This window comes from Suricata suricatta, chromosome 1 (assembly GCF_006229205.1).
Source record: "Suricata suricatta isolate VVHF042 chromosome 1, meerkat_22Aug2017_6uvM2_HiC, whole genome shotgun sequence".
Taxonomy (NCBI): domain Eukaryota; kingdom Metazoa; phylum Chordata; class Mammalia; order Carnivora; family Herpestidae; genus Suricata; species Suricata suricatta.
Genome location: NC_043700.1, coordinates 97,561,448 through 97,583,513, shown reverse-complemented (window position 1 = coordinate 97,583,513; position 22,066 = coordinate 97,561,448). Strand labels below are relative to the sequence as shown.

At 39.3% G+C, this 22,066-nt stretch overlaps 1 protein-coding gene across 1 annotated transcript in view; it reads right to left on the bottom strand.

Annotated features, from left to right (window-relative positions):
• PRDM5 (PR/SET domain 5) overlaps positions 1-22,066 on the bottom strand; it is a 200,591-nt gene that overhangs the window by 130,279 nt on the left and 48,246 nt on the right. Inside the window, exon 3 of the mRNA XM_029916908.1 lies at positions 2,088-2,210. Coding sequence (XP_029772768.1) covers positions 2,088-2,210 — 123 coding nt within the window. The remainder of the gene's footprint in view (positions 1-2,087; positions 2,211-22,066) is intronic.

Here is a 22,066-nt window from a genome sequence, read left to right as displayed (position 1 = left end):
GTGTAGAACGTGGACCTTAGGAAGACACTGTGTTCTGTCCTTGTTCTCTGTTTCTTATTTCCAAATTAGGCTCCTTTTCTCTGGGCCACACTTAAATTCAACTCTTGTGTTTTTAACCCCTTGAGACTCTATGTTCTGAATCTACAGGGGCCTACTGTAAGAGTCTTTTGATGAACATCTACAATGCTTTGATCTAAAATCTCCTTTGTAGGGGTAGGAATATGCTTCCTCTCATGAGGTATCTATGTGGGGAATATCGGTCTGATTGGGAATATTGTGAGGCCTAATCAATAGCAGCAGGCTCACTCCCAATATGAGCCAGTAGCAGAAAGAGGTACCAGTTTCGCTTCTCATGGCAGGAACGGGGCAAACATCTGCCATTTCCTTGCTATGACTATGTCATCCAGCGAGGCCACTGTGGCTCCCAGCAATTCTAGATGAGTATCTTTTCTGGATACTTTAAAACTTCATTCTGTGTATTTTCCCTCTTGTGACTATTGGTATTACACTCAAAAAGGAGTGAAATCAGAATACCCTCAGCAAATAATTAAACTTTCAGTTGTTATGAATAAATACATGATGTATATGAAGCTTCTAGAACAATATACATGATAAATATTTAAAGAAATATTAGTTCCCTTATTCTTTTCCCTTATCTTACTTCTGCCAACAAGTTTTTCTTCTTCTTCTTCCATAGTTTAGGATCCACGATCTAGGTTTTCCCATGCAATGAGTCAATTCCCCAATAGAATGAAATGTTTCTTTGTGTTGTTAATCATCCAATTAATGAGTTTTAATCAGAGAACCCCTCTAAGAATTTATTGCCTTAACTTTTTCTCTTCTTGGCTGAATTTCTACTGAGGAATCACCTAAGTTCAACTCATAGTTTTCAATAGACCCTAATGTTACACGCAGCACTATACTAGGATACAAGGATACAGAATTAATAAAATATGGTTCCCACTTGGGATGGTTAATTGTATGTTAAACTAACGGGGCCACAGGATTCACAGATAGCTTTTCAAACATCATTCAGGGTGTTTCTGTGAGGATGTTTTGGCATGAAATTAACATTTAAATAAATGTTATAAATAAATAAAGCAAATTGTGCTCCACATGTGGGTGAGCCTGATCCAATCAGTTGAAGGCCTGAATTGAACAACAAGGTGACCCTCCCCCAAATAAGAGAATTCTCCTGCTTTATGGCCTTCACACTGGAATATCTGCTCTTCCAGCCGAACAGCATGTGAAGTGGGACACTTGTTCCTCCTGATTCTACGGAGGCCTGATGGTTCTCAAATTCATCTGTTCTTCCTTGTACTACAGCAGCCCATGGCCTCTAGACTAAAAGTGGGATTTTGAGCTCTGAGGATTTTGGATTTGTCAGCTTCCATAATCGCATGAGCCAATACCTTATAATAAATCTCTTTCTGTGTCTCTGTCTCTGTCTCTCTCTCTCTCTAATATGTATAATATATAGATATATATATGTGTGTGTATATATATATGTATGTAGTATTTGTGTCTATATATATACATGTATATATATATATATGTATATATGCATATACAAACACACACACACATATGTATACACACGTAGATACAGATATATAAATCCTATTGGTTCTATTTCTCTAGAAAATTCTGAGTAATACATTATCCTCAAGAAGCCCAAAATCTAATCATGGGGATATACCCAAGCAAATTTTCTCCATGAAGCCTTTCCCAAACAATAACAGAATATCATACTATAAGCCAAATAAACCAACAAAATAAAGAAACCATCAATAGCCACTGAATGAATTAAAAGTACCTGAAAACAAGATCTGCCAAGGACAATATCATACCATGTAATTCATTCCCACAAGAATTCTCATAAAGTGAGTGATCTGGTGTCAATTTACAACTAGACCTGCCCTTTCCTGCATACGCTGACTAGATGGGATTTCTCTGCTTTATGAGTTAATTACTGTTATTTGAAGCAAGTCATTGGGAAATAAATTTAAAACAGGGAGTGCAGTTATAAATTAGTTTGTTCCCCTCACAGGGCATACATAGTACAAATAAGAAGCAAATAAGCTCACTTGAATGGCAGCCAAGTTCTTCTGCTCCTGAGATGGTGCCTCATGAACAAAGCGAAGCCAGTTGGAGTGTCGTGGATTGGTAGCATCCAAAATGTACAGAACTTCTCCCTTACTCCCACGAACCTGAAACAGAAAAAGCTCTTGAGTATGTACACAAAGTCAGTATTAGTCATACTAAACATACCAGGGGCAGGATATGATTTAATTTCATAAGTATAGACCTTTCTTATTGACAGGTGTTGAATAGATGCTGGATTAACATCCATTCTTCCCCTTAAACATACATACAAACAGAATCTACTGTTTTATCTGGCAGAGGTCTAGATGACTCACAATTGCGAGCAACTCTCAGAACATCCTGTGTTGATAGCTCTTTTTGGTTAAAATTATTTGTTTGTAGGTATATTTCAATATTCGTGTTGCAACTGCAATTACTCAGGGGATAACCATAATTGCAACCTGTCCCCTCTCTTCCACTGAAGAGGGTGATACTGCTTGGTTCCCAGTTGAGGAGGGTGGAGTTGGAGCAATCCTTTCAATTTCTCTCTCCACCTGTATACTGAATCATTTCCATATGAGGAGGACTTACTAATGTAACCAGTAGAATCTGACATCCATTGAGCCACATTTTCACACTGTTAAGTAGGTGAATAAAACAAACTCCATTTTGTCTTTTTTTAACTATTATTTTAGAGAGAAGGAGAGTGAACGAGTAGGGGAGAAGGCCAGAGGGAAAAAGAGAGAGAAAAGCAGTCTTCACATTCAGTGCAGAGCCCAATGTGGGTCTCGATCTCATGAGCCTGGGATCACACCTGAGTCATAATCAAGCATCTGACACTTAAACAACTAAGCCTCCCAAGTGTCACCATTCTGTCTTTTCACAGTCTGCCTGTGGCTTGCAGAGGACAATGGGCCTTCTACTTTGTGTTTTGCTATAAGCCCTCCGAGCCAGAACCACTCAACATTCAGCTGGAGGGATGAAGGTGACTGCCAAAAGGAGTGGGTCGTCCATTGGACATTCTTGAACCCAAGTTGCTTTAAGTCAACATTGTAGATTCTCAGGCACTGCTCAGTTTAATAATACATATATCAATCTCCATTCAACTCACTGTGTATTTATATTCAACTGGAATCCAGGGTAGGAAGAAAGAAGGAATGAGTGATTAGCATTTCAGATCTCTAACACCAAGTAACACAAATTTAAGAATACAAATTCACTTTTGCAGACTTGGAAGGAGGAATAAATTCTGCATTTCCAAAATCTTATTTAATAAAATAAAGTGCAGCCAGGTTAATAAGGTATGTATTTTCATGATACATTTGGACAATCATTCATTCACTCATCATAATTTATTGAGTTCCTACCATGTGCCAGGTACAGCTTAAGGTGCTAGGAATCTTTTAGTGAACAAGATAGATGAAACCTGGCATCGCAGCACTTCAGAACAAAAAGTATAGAATGTAACTTCAGGTGAAGATGAGGGCTGTGAGCACAACTAAAGAAGAGTAGCAGGAAGCAGAGTGAAGGGAGGTGAATAATCTCAAATGACATGGTCAGGCGTGGCCTCTCTGATGAGATGATCTAAAAAGAGCTCTAAAGAAGGAAGGCAGGGGCGCTTGGGTGGCTCAGTAGGTTAAGCCTCCGACTTCAGCTCAGGTCATGATCTCACATTCATGGGTTCAAGCCTCCTTGCTTGAAAGCACAGAGCCTGGAGCCTGCTTCCGATTCTGTGTCTCCCTCTCTGTGCCCCTCCCCGCTCATGCTCTGTCTCTCTCTGTCTCAAAATTAAATATTAAAAACATTAAAAACTTAGAAAAAAAAAAAGGAGGAAGGCACCAGGAGTGCCTGGGTAGCTGAGCTGGTTAAGCATCTGCCTCTTGATTTTGGCTCAGGTTATGAGCTCACAGTTTGAGCCCTGCATCGAGTTCTACACTGACAGCACAGACCCCGCTTGGTATTCTCTCTCTCTCCCTCTCTCTGCCCTTCCCCCGCCTGCACACACAGGCACACACACCCACTTGCTCTCTCTTACTTTCTCTCTCTCAAAATAAATAAACTTAAAAAAACGAGAGAGAGAAAGGAGAGAGAATAAGGCCCCACCCAGTGGAGAACTAGAGAAAAGAGTGCTCCCAGACAGAAGGAACAGCAAGTAAAAGGCAAATAGAAAGGCCCTGGGTTAAAGACAAATTAGATTTGTTCAAAGAACAGAAAAGAGGCCATGGGACTAGAACAGAAGGAGCAACTGAGAAAATGCTGGTCACTGAGATTAGACGGACTGCACAGGTCCAATCATACATTAACATACAGACCAGGCAACCATCTATAGAGGTCAAGTTACCCCAAAAAACAATTATATAGAAACATCTGCTATATGCACTGCAAAAACTGATATTTCAAGATTTCAGCAAATATTGTCCAGAAAAAATACAGTTTGCCTGTTTCTACTATCATATACATGCTTTGCTTCTCAAACAATTTCTGTTTTCTTAAATGACCAAAAATTCTCAATAATCATTTAAAGATCTTGCTAATGAAATGCCAGACCTCACTGAAAAGGAAGAATTTAATTTCCAATATTATAATTGCTAAAAGAAGAGGTTAAAAGTATAAACACCTACTATTTATATCTCACATGTTTAGGTGTGAAGCTATGGGAATCTGTAATTTCCCACTAAATAAACGAATTCTGAGAAGATCTCCTTTGGGAAGCACTTGAAAATTGTACTACATTCCTGCTTACCCTCACCACACCACACCACACCACTATACCTCACAGTGCTCCCCAGCCCAGAACCCTCACTGCTCACTGGGTAACATCAGAAATGTCCAGAAACACTGCTAGGATGATAGAAAGGACCTTCTACACCTCTCCTTAAAGAAGACATCAACTCACCTTTCTTTAAACAGGGGAAATAAATAATTTTAAATACCTGGGTATAAAGTCTCCTTGCCAGATTCCTCCCTAGAGACAGTAACAAAACTTATCTATAAGACAAACAGCTAAAGTATGCAGAACAAGTGACAATGCCATTAGATGCTTGAAAGAAAAATTTTCTCAGAACTGAAATTTAAAACCTACAACTGTTGGGCAGAAGCTAGACAGGACCAGAGGAAGGAATACCAGGAGGCAGAGTCCCAAATCCAAGAAGGGGAATGGTTACAGGACACAGGGTGGTGATAAACAGCAACATATTAAAAGCCCGGGGGCACAACAGCCTGACCTTGGGGCCAGCAGATCAAGAGCCACAGGTGCAGAGCATGAGTTCTCTTCATCTCTGCCCCTGAGCAACCCCTAAACTCATTATAATGCCTTTGCATTGTGGGGACAGCCTCTCCACCCCCAGGGAGAAAGACTGCTTTGTGGATTCACATACAAACCTCATAGGGTCTAACTGCCCCTCTGAACCTGTGTGGGGAGTCCCCCTAAAGGAGAGGGAGCAGCCTACATTAGAAACCACACCACTATACCTCACAGTGCCTCCCAGCCCGGAGAGACCAAATAATACCCAATCCCGAAACAACCTAGGGGCCCTTCTACCTCAGGGGAACCTGCCTGCTCTCCCACCTTGATTTGAGAGTGTACTTTCTCTAAAATTCACTGCTTTGTGCTTGCTACTTTCCTTCTGGCTGTCTTTATTGGGGCACAGATCCCTAGAAGCATGGAACCCCATGTAAGTCTTCTTAATGAGAATCCAAGGACTGAGACCCCCATTCACAAAACAGGCTCTCCCACTGTTGAAATCTACACAATCCAGCTAAGTTTATTTAGGGAAACACCAATGGCTCTGTCTGTGACATATCTCAGTTTGAGAGCATAGCACTACTTACAGAAACTAGCAAATGTCCTTCTAAGTCATACAATTGTCGCCTCGTATTAAATACAATATATGTTAGATGTGGTTGACATCTGTAATTTCTTCAAAGATGTAAAACATAACAAAGATTTCTCTGTGACTTACAGTAAGCACATTTTACCAGGGGCATTGTTTGTTCTTCATGCGTTTCAGCTTTTTCCCAGACCCTTTGGTTCCAACTAGGTCCAATTATTCAGTCTTACTGACTCATTTCCAGTCCATTAGATATATGCACTCTCTCATTGTCCATAACCTTCTCACAGCACATTCCAGTTTAAGGGACAAGCACAATTTAATTTTATATTAAGATTCTAATGAAATAGGATGTTTTTAACACACCCAAAGTTATATATTGATTCACTATTACTTATATTCTCATAATGACACTATCATAGCCAGTGATGTACTATGGTTGCTTACATACTCATAGTCAACATCAGTTTTTTGTTCATTAATAGATAGACCCACTGTCCATTTACTTTATTCTAGACACTCTTACCCAAATGACTTTTATGTTCCTCTGCAATCTTTGCAGGCTACCTGTTTTCCCCAACTTTCAAATGCCTGGTCATTTTCTCATTCCCTTCTCCCTGTCTTCAACACTTCACTAAAGCTGTTAGATTATCTGCTCAAATGACTTTTATCTTGCTACCCTGACCACAGCATTCTCTTCATGAAGTATCTAAAAGAGACATTCAAAGATAATCTAAGCCATCTTTCTTCTCTCCAGAGAAACCAAATAAAAACTCTCCAGACAGCTGGCTACTATTAAAGTCTCCATTTATCTATTTTTAATTTGATACTGAACCCTGAGGTAATAAATTGAACATTTTTAAAGTCCAGCAAATAAAGAAGACACTCCTCTTAAGTATCATGTTTCAGCATCTAACTAACCTTTGCAGCCAAAGTGGTTTTTTTCCTGTCAAAACTAGTCTTCCAAATACCATCATTTTTTATTTGAATTTTTATAAAAATGAAGTGTATTGGTTACTGTCCTACTGAGGACAGTCTTCTGCATGCCTGGGGGGCCTGTAATGAAGTAAATGTTCTCATCTTGCAGTAAAATCTATCTCAATCCCAAACTATGCTTAACTTGCACAGACTTCCTAAGCCAGTTATACAAAAAAAGTTAGCTAAGGTGGGGAAGGGAAAGAAACTTTCATGTAAAAATGAAAACATTCACACTTCAATTGTTATTTATATCTTTATGACTTTGCCACTTTATAGTCAATGAAGATCAACACTGTGTAGGAATTTGGCAGGTTCTAGCCTCTGTTAAATGCTACTGACATCACTTTTGAAGTGATCTAGAGAATGTGCTACTTTGGCTCTGTCCCTTTTTCCAGACGAAAGATCAGTAGTGTTAAATGAAGTCAGAGTTGATGTTGTCTTCCCACCCAGTAAAGAACACAGGGAATTACAAAAAGGATTCAGCTCAATGGGAGAAAACCCTAACTTGTAAGTAAAAGAAAACATTGGCAGTAGGTAACCAATACAAATTTTCTTTCCTTAAATTTAAGTACTTTCTCTATTAAATTGGGTAATGGAGCCTATTTATTATTTGGATAGTTAATTTTCACAGGGAAAAACTCTACAATGTCACTTACTCTATTTTCCTCCTTCAATTATTCTGAATGCCGGAGGAATTTTTCACTCAATACATAACAGGCCATCAAGGCAAAGCTGATCAGCCAGATTCGTCTCCAGAACATGGCAAAATGTAACCAATAGAATCTTATTTAACATATGGTAAAAGTTAATGGCAGTGAAATACAGTCAGGTCCAAAAAATACAGCAGTAATGTCCTTAACAAGAAGTCACAGTTATGTTGTAGGATTTATTTAGTAAAGAAAATACATTTCCCTCCCTGTCTTTCAACAAGGTTTTTCAAAGAAGGTAGTTTTAAGCACTAAGATTTAAGGTGCAGATATCTTTGCAGTATACAATGCCATCATATTTTTTTATTTAAATGACAAGCAATTTTTTTTCTGTGACTGTTTTAAACTGGAGTTAGGCCAGATACCCTGCCTTCAGTATCTAATAACCAGACCTCAGGCCATCTTTAGAGGCATAGAAAAAACCAGTTTGCTCAAGTAATCAGTTCTGACAGCACACCGTGGTCAGATTCAAACCAGAGAGACACACTTTCAGGAATCAGCGAGGATTGTCACTAGGGAACCTGATTTATAGTTTCTAAGCAAAGGGTGTGGGGTTTTTTCCTGTTGATTTTCCAAAAGATTCTGTTTAAAATTCTTGCTTACTTTGTGCTTACACATACACACACACACATCATTGTAGTATAGCTGCTTCTATCTCCTCCACATCATCAAATAATCCCAATCCATAGAGTCCCATCTTCGAATGGGAAAATAGAGAGAAAACACAGACTTTTACAGATCCCAGTCTCTTTAACTGAACACCATTCAGAATATAATGCCCAGGAAGTTAAATGACTTAAAAGAATTGATGTGAAAAGTTAAGTCTGTTTTCCATTACAAATAATTAGTGCCCTAAATATGTCAAGCTGAAAGGAACCTTGGGAAAGTATTCCAAAGTGGGAGAAAAGCTGAAAGAGGAATCAAAAAGTGAGGTGGTACCCAAGCTCTGACTGTACCACTTAGGGTGAACCATTCCCTCTCATGGATCAGAGCCAGGGTCTCCTGACCTTCAAAATGGGGATGATAATCTCTGCCCCAGACCCCATAGAAACTGTGAAAGCATAGAATGGAATAAGATGCAGGACAGTACTTTATACCACTGGATACCTGCAATCCCCAAGTATTAGTAAACTGAAGAAACCAAGGCTCACAGTGGCTAACAGACACCTTAAAGACAAACAATGCTTTCAATGGCACAGCCGGAAATATAGGTACCATTTTCCTGCAACGCAACATGAACATGAAGGATATGCTAAACGCCTCAATTCAAATCAAACACATATTGAAAGCGCCTGTGCTTGAACACGTGGGAATAAGAGCAGGTGCCATTATAAGGTAGTAGCAAATCCAGATGCCATTTCCTCGGAACTGACACTCTCCCTTTTGCAAAATTGAAACACATTGCTCTGTGATCAACTGCCATCAACTCCAGCTCCATCCTCTTCTGTAGTTTTCATTTCTCTTAAACACACAGGCCTTCAAGTTCCTGAAGGCAAGAATCCCTCCTTCTCTTTGTTTTGTCTTCCACAAGACAAATAATTCTTTCCTTGTCCGATGTGATTTAGGTCCTGATCGTCCTCTACAGATGCATAGCCGTCTGTTAACACTCTTGTAACAGAGGACAGAAGACAGCGTACAAAGGACTATATGACCCAGGCTCTGGGCATTATGTCTATTGATGTAACTTAAAATCAAAAAGGCTTTTTTGGCTCCACATCCTACACTTAGCTGAGGTTGCCTTTATAATGAAGTAACCTGTAGAAAGCAGGTTCTCCTGATACAGTCAGGCACAAAGGCGAGTTTAACTGAGGAACTTGGTCAAGTATACATAGCTAAGTAAATCCTATCTATGCTTAGGCAGCTAACCACACAGAGATGGAAACCTTTCTTTCGTAATGGTGTCAGTAAATATTTTATGCACTAAAAGCTCATCTACTGTGTCATTTTAAAAAACTATCATGGTCTTTATTTCCTTTTAAAGTTCAAAACATTTTATGAGAGGTAATGAGAGACTTAATGAACAACTTTTAAAAGCACTCATTTTTTGAGTCTTGCCTTGTCTTTCACAGTATTTTGAAAATTGGGCTATTTTTCTAAAAAAGGAATAACTGTCATAAAGTAAAAGACACAGTCAAAGTGTATTCTCTTTTCCAAAAAAAATTTATAAGACAGCCTTCCCCATGTAGCCATCATCCCTTTCTATATTTTTACAAAAATGTTCAGGTACTCAAATGTCAGTGACATTTTTGGATAGACAATTTTTTTATTGCATTAAAAATAAAATAAATTCAGCTGACAGTAGCTTATGTATTACTGCTTTAGGGGTTTTCTGTAAAGGATAAGTAAGGCTTAGTGTGTGCATCTATTTTGACTACTTAGTGGTTTGTTCACTTTTTGATTTCTCTATAAGTAAGATGTTACTTCACAAACAAGTTAGAAAACCATATTAATAAAGTCAATATGTCTCCTGACAGTTTGGTAGCATCCATCAGATCCAGCAACTTGAAGGAAACACTAAACATAAAGGTATATGCCTGGCATTGAGGTGGGTTGGTAACAATTCCCGACTCACCATCTCTGAGTTGTATAATGGCACAGTGGGGAGATGGCAAAGTATGACCCTCATATATAATTCACATAGGATGGAGCGCCACAGAACATTTTCAGTAAGGGAGATTTGCAGAGGACCATCTGAGTTAAGGAGTGTGCAGAAAAAGAAGTATTCTCCAAGAAGCTGATCTCTGCTTGCTACTAAAACATTTAGGTTCTTCACTCAGAATTTCCACCTAAAGCTCTTACTTCCTACCATCCAAATGAGAACAGAAGGACTGGCTTAAAGGGGGCCATAACATCCATGTTGTACATGCTTCTCTCTTACTGTAGTTCATTTTCGAGAATTCTGCCAAAAGTCTTTTATTGCCAAGAGGCAGGATCACTGTAATAGGAATATCTCCCCATTACAGACCAAGCTGTGTCTGGCACCAGTAACTGCTCTGGCAACAAAAGCCTGGCAAGGAATGCCGTCTAAACCTAGGATACAAATATTGCAGTAGGGGATCTTTTCTGATAATGAAATCTGGGGCTTTTCTCTTGATCTGATTTTCTTGCAGCTGGTATTACATATCCAGGGAGTCACTGGAACTAAGAAAGCACCCGGGATAGGGAGCCCTTCAGAAAATGAATCTTGGGCACTCCAACAGGTCCTTCAGGAATGTGGTCCCTTCCAGAGACGGGTGACTGTATATGCCATCTGGGTAGGCCCACTGACTCCAGCACTCAGGTCATTTCGTCCTCGCTCTCAAATCCCCAGACCTGAGGCCAGTTCACGGCCTGTTTAAGAAAATGGGCCGACACAGAGATTATTCAGTACTACTGCCAAGTCAACCCTGACATCATTTCTGTTCTGACTCTGTATCATAAAATCCTAAAGCTGCATTTTTTATTTGTTCTCCGGTGGGACAATCTCTCATTCCCAATCTAGTCCCTACGTGACTGGGCTCCTACCCAGCTTGCTTTACACCCAGCAATCTATTCAGTGGATTCTTCTTCCTGAATCTCAACCTTTTTCTGACAGAGCTGCAGTCATGCATTGCTGGATCTGCCCGAGGCCAGAGAAGGCCAGCCTTGCCCCTTGCCCTTGCACTCGTTGGTTCTTCCATGCCATCAGCCCCTCTCCTCTGAGATGGGCAACCCAAATGGTAGATTCCACTCCCAGGCATCAATTCAGACACTCCTCATAGACTGATATCCTGGATTCCCATCTACTCTTGAACTCAAATCTCACTCAAGCCTGGACCTTCTTCTGACTCAGATGCTCTGCATCTCCTGGCCAAGAGCATCGACCAGGACCTCCCAGTCCAGACCTCTCTAATCTGACCCAGCCTCACCTCCAGCAGAGCTTCCAAACCTTGTCTTATAGAGATGTCAAGGAAAGAAAGCTCTTGGATTTGGGGCATGTCCTGACAATGATCCACTACCTGAACATGGAGAGTACTTTCATAATTGAGTATATTTCTCCATGGGTTCAAAATCTATCTTCAAATTCATCCTTCACACTACCTTCAGAGTTCTCTCAGTCATTCATGCATCTCTCCTACCAGTGCCTGTTTAAAAGCTGTCCAGTGCCTATCAGGAGTCCAAATTCCTTCCGTGACATACAAGGCCTTCACCGGCTGACTTGGCTCATCTCAGCTCAGGCCACTCCACCCTCTTCCCTGCTGCTTCTAGGTCTAAATGTGAGTATCTGACAATTGTTTTTCCTGATTTTAAAGTAAACGCATGACATTAAGATTTTGATTGTCTGGCATCCACTCCAAAGACATCCATCTTGAATAAAGGCACCGACAGCCATACAACTAGATAAAGACCCTGGCTGCCCCACTCATAAAGTTCCCTTTTTAGAGAGCTCTGGACATAGATAACTGACCTTCTGATCACCTATTTTTCCCTTTCCATGATTTAATTCCCACCCCCATTTACGGTTTAAACTCATCAATAAAGAGGGTACCCACAAAACCCTAGATACCCCACCTTCAACTCCAATAAAGGCAGAACCACAGGTCCACTACCCATGTCTCTACCTTCTGTGTGTATCCATGACCTCACCGTGTGGCCCCAGGCATGCCATGTACCCTCCAGGACCCATAAGAAATAAACTCCTTTTTCCCAAGTTCCCCAATGGTTGTTGCTGAGGTTCATCTTGCAATCATAACTAACCATAAATAAGGACCAGTCCTGTCACAACAATGTCCCCATTTGGGGAAATGTCTCTGGGGGTTTGCCACAAAGTAGCGTGAATCTAGGTAAGGCCCCCAGGCATTCCTCTGGGATGTCTAACACCCCATTGATAGGCTGAGACTGACCCAAAACACAGGCACACACCCCCACACACCTGGCCAAGGCCATTTCAAAGCATGCTTCCCTGCCTAGAGCAGGGGAATGGCACTCACATTTCTATCTGAGAGATATGCTCATGAGAGTCAGATTCTCTAATGATGCAAGCCTCCCATCTGCATGAGTATCATGTTACTTTTACTAAACATATGCTTTATATTTAGTCAAATTCATTCTATGAAAACTGAAACATAAAAGGATTTGATTTAAAGAACAATAATAGGAATAACAGCTCACAGTTATTGAGTGTTTATTATGTGTCAGACACTTTGCTAATAAGCACCTTTACACATAATATATAACATATTCCTCAAAACAGGCCCCATGAGGTGGGTGCTACATATTAATCACATTTAACAAATGAGGAAACTGAGGCAAAACAGAATAACCTATCCAAGGTTTCACAGCTAGGGTTCAAACCAAGACAATCTGATTCCAGAAACTAGCACATTACACTAATTCAATATCCTTACAACGTTGGCCCCTAGTTGCCAACTGGTAAGCAAAATTCTAAAAAATGACATCTCATGACCCTTGAGAATGCCTTAGAGTGTGAGCGGAACCTGTGACTACAATAGGATATCACTCCTCTGATCAGGCTTTATCACAAAAGGGAGAACACCCCTAGGGAGTCTGCCTAATCACCCAAGCTATTTAAAATCAGACAATTTCCTCTGACTGGTAAGCAGAGGAGTTGAGAGCCAGGAAGGCATGAGAAGAATGTGACATAAGAAGGGTTCTCTATTACTGAGATAGTTGGGCTATACTGTGGCCTGAGAGTAGCCCCTAGGAGATCAAGGGACTGAAACCTGCCTCTGACCAGATGCCAGCAATAGAACAGTCCTATAACCTCAAGGAACCGAATTCAGCCAGCAATATGAATGAGCTTGAAAGCAAACTGATCATCAAAACCTCCGGATGAGAACCCAGCTTTACAACACTTTGATAGGGACTTAGAAGACCTTTAAGCAGAGAACTCAGCCAGACTTCTCACCTACAGAATAGTCTGATTTGGAAAAAAATAAAAAAGTGCTGTCTTAAACTGCTAAGTTTGTGGCGATTTGTTATAGGCAAAAACAGTAAGCTAACACCCAACCTCTGGTACAAAATTGGTATTAGTTTTCTACTGTTGCATAACAATTACCACAAACAGAATAGCTTAAAACAGTGAGTACTGTTTTAAGTGCTTTCTGATCTCCTAATTTTGGAGCTCAGAAGTCTAGATGGGTGTGACTCTGTTCATGGAGTATGGGAAAGACTCTAGGAGTCTGCTTCTAAGATCATTCAGGTTGTTGGCCAAATTCCAGCTCCTTGAGGCCGTCAGACCAACGGAGATCCTCATTTTCTTACTTCTTTCACTTTGGAGAAGATGATAAATTGTGATTTACAATCTACATAATATTAGTTACATAAAAATATGCCTTTAAGCCTTTAAAGATAATATAAATACGTTTAATGTAAGGGATTTAGTCTTATATTAAATGAAGGAAGGAAGGCAAAGAATACAGAAGGAACCAAATACATATTTAAAACTTTTAACACTAATTTTTGGGTTACACAGATAATCAGTGCCCCTTATGAAATTACAAACAACATAAACAAACAAATAAAACATGTTTCTACATTTGCCATTTCATCAGTTTTCCCCAAATCTTAAACTATTAATTACATTTATTATACAGCTGCCAGTGTACTTTCACTAGTATAACAGAGACATCAAACTTGCATCAAGAATTTAACACATAAGGAAACTACTGACTATAAATATTTTTCTATTGCTTTTTCACCTTGTAAAGACATAATAAATCACTAAAAACACAGATGTAAAGCACAATAAAGAGAGTTGAGGAAGTTGATGCTCAAAAGGTACTATGTAATATTGGTTTGAGTTTTTAAAAGTATGCTTACTAATCTAGGACTTCCCTTGAGGAAGCATTTTTAAGTTTACAACAAACTATCTTTAAAGATAAGCCATTTAAACTCAAAAAGCGACAAAAACACCTTCATTGTCCAAGGAGATCTCCCTTCACTGGCAGCTGCTAACACAAAAATGAGAAAAACTTGCTCGATGCACACACAAACCTCTAACATAAAACCCTAATGATCAGCTCACTGGACCCATGACTTCACCTTCCAAATGTGTTCATGGGGTGATGCAGACAACATCAGGATGTCAGAAGCAATGAACTCCTGTAAGACAGAACTCCTACACACGTGGATATTTTGTTCTTCTCATGAATATATATAACATTATACTTTAACAAAGAATCCCTTACTGACTCTAAAACCTACTGCTCTATTCATATATTGTTAGCCTAAATACTTACCTTTAATGGTTCTCTCCTGTAGATATACTTAAGGGCGCTGGGTGGTTCAGTCAGTTGAGCATCCGACTTCAGCTCAGGTCATAATCTCATGGTTTGTTGCGTTTGAGCCCCACACCGGGCTATTTGCTAACAGCTCAAAACCTGGAGTCTGCTTCAGATTCTGTGTGTGTGTCTCTCTCTGCCCTTCCCCCCACCTCTCAAAAATAAACAAACATTAAAAAAATTTTAATGTCTTTAGGAATACTTATAGTTCTTGAGCTTTTACCTAAACAGGAATTGGAAATGTCCCTATACAACATCACAATTCTTTAACCAGATGATATTCTGGAAAGCTGATTTTTAAAAATTTAGAAAGATGATATTGCACACATACTATTTATATAACATTTTCTGCAAAGTTTGGAACACCATTCCATAATCAGAAATTTATATTTCTACACTAAATGTATGACTAGTCATGCTAAATAGAATAAAAACAAAAGGCTACAAACATCCTTATATAAATTCAAGTCAGGTGTTTTGCGCACACACACACACACACACACACACACACAAACACACAAAAAATTGGTTTTCGGAGCTTTTTGGAGTTCAGATTTCCATATAAAGGTCTATAAACCTACAGGTAAAAAAGCAGTTAGACAACCCATTAGAGTTCATTTTCTCCACAGGTATGTGACAAATTTATTAGAATGATGACAGGAGCTCTGCCAATGTTACCAAAGGAAAATGCAATGCCACAGAATTAAAGAAAAACACACTAATTTATGTGGGAACAGAGATCCTTAACGCTACATCTGTAAACTGTTGCATGGACAGTAGGTACTCTATAAAAGTGCTGCTCAACTCTTAAGAAAGCAGATTTCCTTTGGGGAGGAAAGCCCATAGATAAAAAACAGGACTTAGACACTAAGATCTACAGCCTCTTCTATACATAAGAATATATTCCTCTCCTGGTCACCCACAATCTATTATTAATATACAAACTGGAGACAATGTGCAAGTTATGGGCAATATGACAACATAGCCCTCTTCTAGGTTTTGAAATTTCTATGAGACTTGTAAAATACAAAACCAACTTAAATACAGACAAAAGAATATGTAAGTGTTTTGATTGATCTCTAGGGCCTAGCAGAAGGGAAGATTTTATTAAAAACATGATTTGTTAATCAAAAGTTAAAAAGTAACAAATATGCACATCAGGACCATAATTATCTAAGCTGTCCTAAAAATTCTTTAAAGAACAAAGTACTTTCAGTATAGTCATTTATCATACAGTAAGGAAATTATAAGCCAAATCATTAGATGGAATTTACTCAAGTCCATGAACATTAATCTTCTTCATATAAAAAGAAAACATGGAATTCCTCAGGTAGAATTTTATGCAAAGTTTCAGCAATGTTTGGAGCACCTCCATTGTATGCAAAGAAGTTACATGAATGCTAGTTTTTTTTTTTTTTATGTTTTGTTTATTTTGAGACAGAGAGAGAAAGTGAAAGCCTGGAAGGGGCAGAGAGGGAGAGAGAGAATCCCAAGCAGGCTCCACGCTGTCAGCACAGAGCCCGATGCAAGGCTCAATCTCATGCACCCTAAAATCATAATCTGAGCTGAAATCAAGAGTCAGATGCTCAATCAACTGAGACACCCAGGTGCCCCATGAATGATAGAGCTTTTGACTTGTAGAAAATAACACAAGTTACTTAAGGAAGAATTCATTAAATCTGCTTTCTTATATTATACATACATTAGAGCTAGAGCCTGTTAATAAAACAGACCAAAAACTGAGTAACCACACAACAGCTCATATGCCCAGATACAGATCAATCAAGAGACTTCTAGCCCGCCTGTTGTTCTCACGTTTAATTTACCACATAATAACAACAAAAGGTCTTGGAAACATAAAAACATAAACTACCCTGAATACAAACAGAGCCTGTTGTCACTGTAATATTAAAGAATCAACAGATGGTTGGCATCGGGAGACTGGCACAAATACAAAAAACTGGAAAGACAAGCAAATAAAAAGGCGAATGTGTAGAAATTGAACAAGGTATGTTTGAACCTCATTTGCCGTATTTAAAAAAAAACCTCATGTCAACACACAAGTGATCTGGGATCTTTGTTAAGCTCTATGCATCTGAGGTCTTGGAAATAACTGAAGTTTGGTGTGTGAACACCAGATGTGTGAATACCAGAATAGAAAAAGCCTGCCAAACTCTACATGAGAACACTGTGTAAGGGGAAAGAGGGGTAGGAAGGAGGAAGGAGGGAGGGAGGAGAGAAAAAGTAGAGAGGATGAATAGGAGCAGGAGAAGGAGGGAAGGAGAAGAAAGTGAAGGAAGAGGAAGAGAAGCAGGAGAGATGTGGGGAGAGGGGGGCCAGCTAGTCTCCGGCTCCGAGATTCAACCTGCACATTTCAACAGATTGTTTCTAGAACAATATAATGCTTTGATTTAACCTGAAAACAACACATATATTCAACGCTTCTGTTTTTCCAAAAGCCACAAGCAACTTCATGTGTCCAGCAAGCACTTCTGAGGCACTAGCGTGCACATATCAACAACATGTAGTCACCATCAAGGAGCTCACAGTCCAGCATGTGGGGACAGATACCCCAAGTGCAGTACCCTCAGGAACAGCAGCCTGCCTCAGGTACTCAGAGAGTAATGAGGAGGGGCCCCTACATCAGACTGGCAGGAATAGGAGAGAAAGAAGGAAGAGTCCTAGTAAAGAGACTAACAAAAAGCAAAGACATGCTTGTCAGAGTGAGTGCAATGTAAAATGATAATAAAAGAGTTAAGTGTAAAACAGGAAATACTGAGAACAATATAGAAAGGTCAGAGATGGGTCAGGTCTAGGGCTCTGTATGGCACTTGGCAGCACTTGGGAAAAAGAGTGTAGATCATTATCACCCCAGAGCAGATTCTCAGCCATCCAGACCCTTCCTGAGGGAATAATTTATTAGCTCAGAGTTCTAGGCAGGGTTGAGACAGGGCAGACAAAAATGGAAACTACTAGATTTCAGGCTTTTTGTGTATGAAACTGGTTTTTTTTCTAGCTTCTCGGACTCTCTCGCTCATAGAAAAAGACCCAGAACAGATTTTGCATAGCTCCACCTTGCCGGGTTTCCATCTAGCAGATGAATATTCTGTTCAGCACCCCTCCTCCTGGCCTAAGCTCAAACATTTCCCACAAAGGGGACTCTACCCCACTGACAGGTTTTTCTCATGTTCATTAGAAACATGCTTCTCTCCAGTTCTACATGGTTTTTTGTTTTGTTTTGTTTTGTTTTTTAGCTCTGTCCTCAAACAGGAAAGCTAAGCCCTTGCCATCTTCCTCTTGAAAACACGTTAAATTATATGAAGACAACTATGATTCTGGTCTTCTTCAGGTTAGGAGCCCCAGGTCTCTCAACTGACAGATTGACAGGTCACAGTTTGCAACCCCTTTCTGTCTATGGCTACTCTGAGTCTGTTGAGTGTCAGCCATTTACCAATTTCCACTCCCACAGCTAACACCAGAACACGGTAACAGGTCCCTCCAGAGGCGGTCTGACCAGGGCACAGTACAACAGTACTATTTTCTCCCGTGATCTCAGCACCCCACTTCTTTTATTGCTGTCTGGGTTTTTGATCTAGCTGCCAAGTAATACTGCTAACCAGGATGTCCACATAAATCATGTAAACCCTTAAGACACCTGCATGTGAGTCAATATCAAGTCTAGTATCCCCATCTTAGACTTCAAAACTCGGCTTTACATTTAGCCATATTTAATTTTATCACATAAGCATTTGTCCATCCCTCTAGTTACTAAGTTTTTGAATGCTGACTGTGTATCTTAAAATATTGTCTATTCCTCATACCCATTAGGATGGCTGGTATTAAAAAAAATACTAATAAGTTTTGGCGAGAATGTGGAAAAGTTGGAAACTTTGTGCATCATTGGTGGGACTGGAAAATGGTGCAACCACTGTAGAAAACACTATGGAGGTGCCTTAAAAAAATAAATAAATAAAGCCAGTAGTATGACCCAGTAAACTCACTTCTAGGTATATACTCAAAAAAACTGAAAGCAGGATCTCAAAAAATAATGTTTACACACCCATGTTCATAACAGCATTATTCACAACTAGAAGAAGCGGAAGCAACCAAAATTTCCATCAATAGATGAATGAATAAGCAAAATATGATGTATACATATAATGAAATAAAATTCAGCTTTAAAAAGTAAGGAGGGGTGCCTGGGTGGCTCAGTCAGTCAGTCGGTAAAGCATCCAACTTCAGCTCAGATCATGATCTCACAGTTTGTGGGTTCATCCCCATGTTGGGCTTTGTGCTGACAGCTCAGAGCCTGGAGCCTGCTTTGGATTCTGTATCTCCTTCTCTCTCTCTCTGCCCCTCTCCCACTCATGCTCTGTCTCTCTCAAAAATAAATTAAAAAATTTTTAAAGGAAGGAAATCCTGTCATATGCTACAACATGGATGAATCTTGAAAACATTATACAAACTGATATAAGCCAGCCACAAAAAGATAAAAACCACTGTATGATTTCACTTATGTGAGATATCTAAAGTAGTTAAATTCACAGAAACAGAAAGTAGAATGATAGTTACCACAGGCTGAGGAGAGGATGACTTGGGAGCTGTTTAATGAGTACAGAGTTTCAGTTTTGCAGGTCTCTTCTGGACTTACATAACCATTAAAAAACACATTTGGCCAAACACAAACTCTATCACACCCTATTGTTTTCTAGTGTTTCCCACCTTCCTAATTAACTACCCTCAAGCACTGTGTCTGATATTTCATTTCAAAATTCTGTAGTTGAAGAATTTGACAATTTCCAAAATCTAGTTTTTCCCCACTGGGGACCTCCTTTGCCTTATTCTCCAAGACTTCTCAAAAAGCAATAAACAGTTTCTACAAGAACAGCTTTTCTTTTAGCACCAAGTATATTATTTTTTCTGGGACTGCAGATAGAAATGAATTTAAATATGTGCTTTCTTATTAGCTCCTCATGCATCTTGGGTTTTTATCTACACTTTATGAAATGTTTATCCGGATTTTTAATTACTTTCATTGATGAAGATTTTCCCAATTGAGCAAACAAAATCAGAAATTCAAACACACAACAGTAAAAACTTCTTTTATTGAATCAGAAAATTAACATATGAAGTCTGTGCTAATGACTTTAATACCAGATCAATGAAACTTGAAAAGTGGGAATAGGAAGCAGGAGTAGTAAAACTTTAACTTAGTCTTTCCTTATTAGATGAAAAAGTGATACATTTGTAGGCAAAAATGTAGAATTTAAAACAGGATTTCAGGGCTCCGGAGTGGCTCAGTTGGTTAAGTGTCCGACGTCGGCTCAGGTCATGATCGCACAGTTTGTGGGTTGGAGCCCCTCATCAGGCTCTGTGCTGAACTTTTGCTCAGAGACTGGAGCCTGCTTTGGATTCTGTGTCTCTTTCTCTCTCTGCTTCTCCCCTGCTCACACTCTGTCTCACTCTGTCTCTCAAAAATAAATAAATGTAAAAAAAATTGTAAAAACCATTAATTAAAAAAACGAATTTCTTCTTCAAAATCTCAAGTTTTTAAAAATTAAAACATCATCTGACTTAACCCCATTTGATAGGTTTCACTTCTCACTACATTCTTTTTTTTTAATGTTTATTTTGAGGGGGGGTGGTGCGAAGAGAGAGAGGGAGACAATCTCAAGCAGCCCCTGTTATGGAAGAGCAGAGCCCAACACAGGGCTTGAACCCACGAGCAGTGAGATCATGACCAGAGGGTAAATCAAAAGTCAGATGCTAAACTGGCTAAACCACTCAGATGTCCCATGTCTCACCACATTCTTAAGAATAAAGAATCCCACTTGATCATGATGGATAATTCTTTTTATATGCTGTTGAATTCGATTTGCTAGTATCTTGTTGAGTATTTTTGCATCTGTATTCATTAAGGATTTTGGTCTGTAGTTCTCTTTTTTGGCTGGGTCTCTGTCTGGTTTGGGTATCAAGGTGATGCTGGCTTTGTAGAAGGAGTTTGGAAGCTTTCCTTCTATTTCTATTTTTTGGAATAGTTTGAGAAGAATGGGTATTAGCTCTGCTTTAAATGTCTGGTAGAATTCCCCTGGGAAGCCATCTGGCCCTGGGCTCTTATTCGTTGGGAGATTTAAGATAACAGATTCTATTTCTTCACTGGTTATAGGCCTATTCATGCTTTCTATCTCCTCCCATTTGAATTTTGGCAGTGCATGTGCATTTAGGAATTTGTCCATTTCTTCTAGGTTGTCAAGTTTGTTGGCATATAATTTTTCATAGTAATCTCTGATGATTGCTTGTATTTCTAAGGGATTAGTTGTGGTAGATCCATTTTCATTCATGATTTTGTCTATCTGGGTGCTCTCTCTTTTCTTTCTGAGGAGCCTGGCTAGAGGTTCATCAATTTTTTTTTATTTTTCAAAGAACCAATTCTTGGTTTCATTGATCTGCTCGACTATTTTGGACTCTGTATTGTTTATATCTGCCCTGATCTTTATTATTTCTTTTCTTTTGCTGGGTTTGGGGTGCTCTTGCTGCTTCCCTTCTAGTTCCAGTAGGTGCTCTGTTAGATTCTGAATTTGCGCTTTTACTAGTTTGTTGAAATTGGCCTGGATCGCAATATACTTTCCTCTTAAGACTGCCTTTGCTGTGTCCCAGAGATTTTGGAATGTTGTATTTTCGTTTTCATTTGTTTCCATATAGTTTTTAATTTCTTCTCTAATGCAGAGGCCCAGCAAAAAAGGAGAACTACAGACCAATATCCTTAATGAATACAGATGCAAAAATACTCAACAAGATACTAGCAAATCGAATTCAACAGCATATAAAAAGAATTACCCATCATTTTCAAGTGGGATTCATTCCTGGATTACAGGGCTGGTTCAATATTCACAAATCCATCAATGTGATATATCACATGAACAAAAGAAAGGATAAAAACCATATGATCCTGCCGATAGATGCAGAAAAAGCATTTGACAAAATACAGCACCCTTTCTTAATAAAAACCCTTGAGAAAGTTGGAATAGAAGGAACTTATCTAAACATTATAAAAGCAGTTTATGAAAAACCCACAGCCAATATTATCCTCAATGGGGAAAAACTCAGAGCTTTCCCCCTGAGATCAGGAACATGACAGGGGTGTCCACTCTCACCACTGTTGTTTAACATAGTGCTGGAAGTCTTAGCATCAGCAATCAGACAA